At 47.6% G+C, this 7,500-nt stretch overlaps 1 protein-coding gene across 1 annotated transcript in view; it reads left to right on the forward strand.

Annotated features, from left to right (window-relative positions):
• LOC122246824 (interference hedgehog) overlaps positions 1–7,500 on the forward strand; it is a 59,560-nt gene that overhangs the window by 39,490 nt on the left and 12,570 nt on the right. The window contains exons 3-5 of the mRNA XM_043005586.2: positions 3,573–3,964; positions 5,499–5,724; positions 6,128–6,343. Coding sequence (XP_042861520.2) covers positions 3,573–3,964; positions 5,499–5,724; positions 6,128–6,343 — 834 coding nt within the window. The remainder of the gene's footprint in view (positions 1–3,572; positions 3,965–5,498; positions 5,725–6,127; positions 6,344–7,500) is intronic.

Below are 7,500 nucleotides of genomic sequence, written 5' to 3' on the forward strand. Positions count from 1 at the left end.
AAACAGGCAGGCTGGCGGGTAAGAATAGGGAGATGGTAGGGTATGTATGTTGATAGGCATGCAGGCTGGATGACGGGCAGGCAGGCAGGCAGGCAGGCAGGCAGGCAGGCAGGCAGGCAGGCAGGCAGGCAGGCAGGCAGGCAGGCAGGCAGGCAGGCAGGCAGGCAGGCAGGCAGGCAGGCAGGCAGGCAGGCAGGCAGGCAGGTAAGCAGGTAGGTAAACAAGCAGGCAGGCAGGCAGGCAGACGGGTAGGCAGGGAGAAAGGGAAGTAAAAGACAGACAGGCAGGAAGGAAGAGAGGAAGAAAGAAAGAAAGGCAGGAAGGCAAGCACGCAGACAGACAGACAGACAGACAGACAGACAGACAGACAGACAGATAAACAGAAAGCCAGGTAACAGGCGGAGAAGTAGACAGACAGAAAAAGGGGCAACAGGGAGGCAGGCAGACATACACTGCCATTCTCCGGTGATGAAGTGCCTCCTTAACTAGAAACATATTTATTCATATTCTTATGCGTATATTTGCAGTCTGCGTGCGTGCGTGCGTACGTACGGGTGAGAGGGAGGGGGGGAGGGATAGAAAGGGAGAGAGAGAGAGAGAGAGAGAGGGAGAGAGGGAGAGGGAGAGAGGGAGAGGGAGAGGGAGAGGGAGAGGGAGAGGGAGAGGGAGAGGGAGGGGGAGGGGGAGGGGGAGGGGGAGAGGGAGAGAGAGAGAGAGAGGGAGAGAGAGAGAGAGAGAGAGAGAGAGAGAGAGAGAGAGAGAGAGAGAGAGAGAGAGAGAGAGAGAGAGAGGGAGAGGGAGAGAGGGAGAGGGGAGAGAGAGGGAGAGGGAGAGGAGGGAGAGGGAGAGGGAGAGGGAGAGGAGGGGAGAGGGAGAGGGAGAGAGAGGGAGAGAGGGAGAGAGAGAGAGAGAGAGAGAGAGAGAGAGAGAGAGAGAGAGAGAGAGAGAGAGAGAGAGAGAGAGAGGCGTTGAGAGAAGAGAAAAGTGAGAAAGGTAGAGAAAAATGAAAAGAAGAAGGTAGCAGGAAAATAAGAAAGAAATTCATAAAAACAGACGGGGGAAGAGTAAGACAAAGACAAAAAAAAAAGAAAAGAAGAAACAAGAAAAAAAAAAAAACGACAGAAAATAAGTATAATTCAGCATGAACATGGAGAGCCCATGCACATCTTTAAACATATCCGTAAGCATCCGTAAGTATCCGTAAATAATAGCTCACTGGAAGCCACCGACTCGTAAATAGACGATCGCCAAAAAAAAAAAAAAAAAAAAAAAAAAAAAAAAAAAAAAAAAAAAAAAAAAAAAAAAAAAAACGAACACGACGCCCAGCCACGCATTAAAAAGGCGATCGTAAACAGCGATCGTAAACAGCGATCGTAAATCTCACCGGGATCTCCAAGCAATCAAGACCTCATTCACTCAGCGCCGATAATTCAGCGGCGTAACGAACGAGCCTCCGACCCAGCTCGGGGCTCGTACGCTCGTATGTCTGAATCTCGTTCTATGTGTGTGTGTCTCCGTAGATTATAACGTATGCAAAAGACAGACCGGTTATAGCTCGGTAGGAGCGATGTTGCTCTTGGTAGAACAAGGTTTCTTAATCGTGGCTGATGTGGGTTGGTTAGGTTGGAGAGAGGGAGGGAGAGAGGGATAGGGGGAGAGGGGGGGAGGGAGAAAGAGAGGAAGATGAAAGAAAGGAAGAAAGAGAGGGGGGTGAAGGAGGGAGGGAGGGAGGGAGGGAGTGTTAGGGGAAGAGGGGGTGAGGGAGGGAGGGAGTGAGGGAGGGAGGGAGGGGGGGGGAGAAGGAGAGAGTAGGAAAGGGAGAGAGGAGACAGGGACAGGCACAGGGACAGGGACAGGGACGGGGCGGGGACAAGGGCAAGGACAGGGGCAGGGGCAGGGACAGGAGCAGGGGCAGGGGCAGGAGCAGGGGCAGGGGCAGGGGCAGGGGCAGAGACAGTGACAGTGACAGAAACAGAGACAGGGCAGGGGCAGGGACAGGAGCAAGAGCAGGGGCAGGGACAGAGACAGTGACAGTGACAGTGACAGAGACAGAGACAGGGCAGGGGAAGGGACAGGATCAGGAGCAGGGGCAGGGGCAGGGGCAGGGGCAGGGGCAGGGGCAGGGGCAGGGGCAGGGACAGTGACAGAGACAGTGACAGAGACAGGGCAGGGACAGGAGCAGGGACAGGGGCAGGGGCAGGGGCAGAGACAGAGACAGAGACAGAGACAGAGACAGAGACAGTGACAGTGACAGTGACAGTGACAGTGACAGTGACAGTGACAGTGACAGTGACAGAGACAGAGACAGAGACAGAGACAGAGAGAGAGAGAGAGAGAGAGAGAGAGAGAGAGAGAGAGAGAGAGAGAGAGAGAGAGAGAGAGAGAGAGAGAGAGAGAGAGAGAAAGAAAGAAAGAAAGAGAGAGCCATTCGCAAACAGAATGCCACATAGATATCTAAATTGAAGATGAAATCACATGTATTAATAAGATGAAGAAAATTATGCAAATTATGCAGCCACATCCCGAGGACACATACATACATGAATTCCAGATACTCTTTACACCCATTCCCAATTACAATCTGTCATTACCACTTATTGAAACACTAAACGCCCATACCATAATATATGATTACCACTTACCGAATACCGTTGTATTCCTCAAATTATATAATTTTTGTCTTTCTCTCTCTCTTGGTCATCTCTTTATTTATGAATCTCATCTGCCATTAAGTATACTCATCACACCCTTTTTTTTGCTCAGCTCTCATCCGTTTCCTTTCTTGCTTACCGTTTTTTTTTTTATTCATTAATCTCATTTTATTCACTCTTGCACTCTTCATCATTCTTTCCAACCCCTTTCATCTCACTCACTCACCTCTCTTTCCCCCTCTCACTCATCCCTCTTTCCTCCTCTCATTCACCCCTCTTTCCTCTCCCACTCACGCCTCTTTTCCCTTATCACTCACCACTCTTTCCCCTCTCACTCACCCTTCTTTCCTCCTCTTACTTACCACTCTTTTTTCGTCTTACTCACCACTCCATCCCCCTTTCATTCACCCCTCTTTTCCCCACTTACTCACCACTCCATCCCCCTCTCACTCACCCCTCTTTCCATCATTTACTCACGCCTCTTTTCCCCTCTTATTCACCACTCCATCCCCCTCTCACTCACCCCTCTTTCCATCATTTACTCACGCCTCTTTTCCCCTCTTATTCACCACTCCATCCACCTCTCACTCACCCCTCTTTCCCTCTCTCACTCACGCCTCTTTTCCCCTTTTACTCACCACTCCATCCCCCTCTCATTAACCCCTCTTTTTCCCTCATACTCGCCCCTCTTACTCACCCCCATCCCCCTCTCACTCACCCCTCCATCCCCCTCTCACTCACCCCTCCATCCCCCTCTCACTCACGCCTCTTCCCCCTCTTACTCACCCCTCCACCCCCTTCTCACTCACCCCTCCACCCCCCTCTCATTCACCCCTCCATCCCCCTCTTACTCACCCCTCCACCCCCCTCTCACTCACGCCTCTCCCCCTTCTCACTCACGCCTCTCCCCCTCGCCCTCAGAGTTCGGCATCGACTTCACGGAATGGCCCGAGCGCGAGGTGATAGCGGTGCCAGGGACGCAGATAAGGATGCCCTGTGCCACCAACGTCACGGCGGAGAAGATCTCGTGGCAGTACAACCACCACTTCCTCCTTGAACCTCCTTCGTCACCGTCGGAGGAACCTAGTGACGGAGGTGGAGGAGGAGGTACTGGTGGTGGTGGTGGAGGAGGAGGTACTGGTGGTGGTGGAGGTACTGGAGGAAGTGGTGGAGGTGGGGGTGGGGGTGGGGGTGGAGGTGGTGGTGCGAGCGAACCTCCTCCGTTTACGGTGCTGCAGACGAAGAGAGGGAGTCAGCTGGTTATCACGCTGGGTCGCGAGGGTCACTTTCGACATCAGCTGGGACTCTATCAGGTGAGTTGCTGGTAGTTTTTTTTTCTATAATGTTTTATTTTTATTCGTTTAATTAATTTCTTTTTGTGGGGTTTTCTATGACCTTTTGCCTTTTGAAATACTTTATTGATATTGATTACATCATTATAGTTATGATTTACATATTCAATATTTTACTGACTAAAGGATATGGTATTTGATAATTCCTATCTTAAATTCTAACCTTCTATAATGTACAGAAATATGATTACTTATCAAACATTTTTTTCCTTTAACTATAAAGTATATTACCTATCTGCTGATTACTTATCTGTGCTTTGCATTTATATATTTACTTGTTCTTAGTAATTTAGCAAGAACTATGAATTGATATTAATGGTGTTAAATTATGCAATGATGATGCTGTTAATGATATTAATAATGATACAGCAAGGATAACAGAGAGGGACAGATGAACAGACAGGCAGATAGAGAATTAGAGAGATAGACAGAAACAGAAACGAAGGGAGACATATAGATGGGTATAGACAAGAGGCACATCTACACACACATATATATATATATATATATATATATATATATATATATATATATATATATATATATATATATATATATATATATATAAATATATGAATATATATATCTATATATATATATATATATATATATATTATATTATATATATATATATATATATATATAGAGAGAGAGAGAGAGAGAGAGGAGAGAGAGACAAAGAGAGAGAGAGAGTAAGAGAGAGAGTAAGAGAGAGAAGAGAGAGAGAGAGAGAGAGAGAGAGAGAGAGAGAGAGAGAGAGAGAGAGAGAGAGAGAGAGAGAGAGAGAGAGAGAGAGAGAGAGAGAGAGAGAGCAAGCAAGCAAGAGAGAGAGTGAGAGTGAGAGTGAGAATGAGAAAAAGAGGGAGAGGGGGATGCAGATATTTAATAAGAGCTAGAGGCAGGGAGGGAAGGAAAGAGAAAGGGAGAAGAGACAGATGCAGATACAGAGATAGAGATAGAGAGGGAGAGATACAGGAATACTGAGATACAGAGACAGAAATAAACACGAATAATGATATAGCGATAGAAACACAAAGGAGGGAGTGAGACAGGGACAGACACATATACGGATAAAAGTAGAGAGATAGAGAAGGAGAGAGAAATACAGAGACTGAGTGAGGCATAAAGAAAGAGACATAGAGACACAGAAGTAGAGACAGAGAAGGAGAGAGGGAGATAGAGAAAAGAGAGAAAGAAATATTTAGAGACATACATATGGAGAGACAGAAAGAAATATAGCAGCAATTGCAGAGAGAAAGAGAAAGAGAGAGAGAGAGAGAGAGAGAGAGAGAGAGAGAGAGAGAGAGAGAGAGAGAGAGAGAGAGAGAGAGAGAGAGAGAGAGAGAGAGAGAGAGAGAGAGAGAGAGAGAGAGAGAGAGAGAGAGCGAGAGAGAGAGAGAATGAGAAAAGAGACAAAGCCAAACATTCAGAGAAAAAAAGAAAGACACAACCCCTTCTAACTCCCCCTTCTTCTTCTCCCCCCTCGGTATCGCAGTGCGTGGCGTGGTTCGGCGCCATCGCTCTCACCTCGCTGCCGGGACGTCTGGAGGCGGCGCTGCTGGAGGACTTCCCCGCGGGCGTTTCTCCGCCCCGCGTGGAGGTGGGCGTGAGGGAGGGCGGCGCGGCGAGGGTGGAGTGTGGGAGCCCCCAGTCTGTGCCCGACGCCCGTCTCACTTTCTTCAAGGATGGGCGCGAAGTGGACACCGCCGCCGCCCCCGAAGGTATGGCGGCATTGGGCGGCGTCTTCTGGCGGGCGGGCGTGAGAAAAGTATAGGTTGTTCGAGAGACAGATTCGGGTGATTAGATTCTACGAAGGGAGCACTTTATTTTGATTTATGGGTATGCAAATGAGGGGGAGGAACGACCGGGTATCATGACTTAATCGTGTTGCAATGCAAGTTGCAAGACTTGCCGTGTTAGGGTAGATAAAGGGTAGTGTCCTCAAGTATTTAATTCTTATTTATTAAGTAAGTCATTAGGTTTTATTTATGTATTTTTTTCTCTCGCATTTATTGAAAAAATATTCTTCATAGTTATTATTTCATTATATTTATCTTTTATCCATTTTCTCCCATATCCACGAATTTATTCGAATTCCTCCTCTTCCTCCTTCCATCATCCCAGCCTACCGGGTGACGCCCCACGGGGACCTCCTCATCCTGAACGTGGGCGCGTGGGCGGAGGGCGAGTACACCTGCACCGCCCACAACGCCGTGCTCAACAAGACGATCACCGCGCCCACCGTCACCATCGTCGCTCTCCTGCCGGGGGACGGGGAGGACGCCCCTCGCACGCCCCCGGAGTTCGTGTCCCTCAGGACGCTCTACACAGGACGCACAGGTGGGTGGCGGCGACCTCGTTTGACTCCCCTTTTCACTGCGGCGGCGTCGACGTCGCAGGGAGCAGGCTTGGCCTCTTTGTTTATCAAATAGGTATATGTGTGTGTGTGTGGATATATATATATATGTATATATATATATATATATTTATATATATATATTCCTATATATATATATATACCTACGTATATGTATATGTATGTATATATATATATATATATATATATATATATATATTTATATATATATATATATATGTGTGTGTGTGTGTGTGTGTGTGTGTGTGTGTGTGTGTGTGTGTGTGTGTGTGTGTGTGTGTGTGTGTGTGTGTGTGTGTGTGTGTGTGTGTGTGTGTGTGTGTGTGTGTGTGTGTGTTTATGTGTGTGTGTGTGTGTGTGTGTTTCCCCTCTTATCAGATACGTATCTATATACACCAGGTAATTATTACTCGTCCTCCTCCTCCTCCTCCTCCTCCATTCTCCTCCTCCTCCTCCTCCTCCTTCCCCTCCTCCTTCTCCTTCTCCTCATCTCCCCTCCTCCGTACCTATATACAGCAGGTAATTATTACAGAAAGAAATAATATGTTAATATAAAAAATATAAAACTCATAATTACTCACCATTAAAGGCCACTCTCTCTCTCTCTCTCTCCAGCTCGACGGTTGAATATTAACCCATTAAATAACTGTATGTGAGCCGGGAGACATACATGTATACACACGAAATATATAATTTGGGAAATAAATTGATACCTACACCCATATCTATACCTATACGTATACCTACACCTACACCTATACCTACGCCCACTCATTCACTAAATTTCTCTCTCTCTCTCTCTTTCTCTCTCTTTATCTTTCTCTCTCTCTCTCTCTCTCTACTCTCTCACTCTTTCAACCACTCACTCACTCATTCACTCACTCGCTCACTCACTCACTCACTCACTCACTCACTTACTCACCCAAACACTCACTCACTCACATACTCATTCACTCACTCGCTCACTCACTCACCCACCCACCCACCCACCCACCCACCCACCCACCCACTCACTCACTCACTCACTCACTTACTCACCCAAACACTCACTCACTCACTCATTCAATTACCCACTCACTCACTCACCCACCTACCCACCCACCCAGTCAGTCACTTACAC

The sequence above is a fragment of the Penaeus japonicus genome, unplaced genomic scaffold (assembly GCF_977035675.1).
Source record: "Penaeus japonicus unplaced genomic scaffold, GWHDUDI00000001_assembly GWHDUDI00000024, whole genome shotgun sequence".
Classification (NCBI taxonomy): domain Eukaryota; kingdom Metazoa; phylum Arthropoda; class Malacostraca; order Decapoda; family Penaeidae; genus Penaeus; species Penaeus japonicus.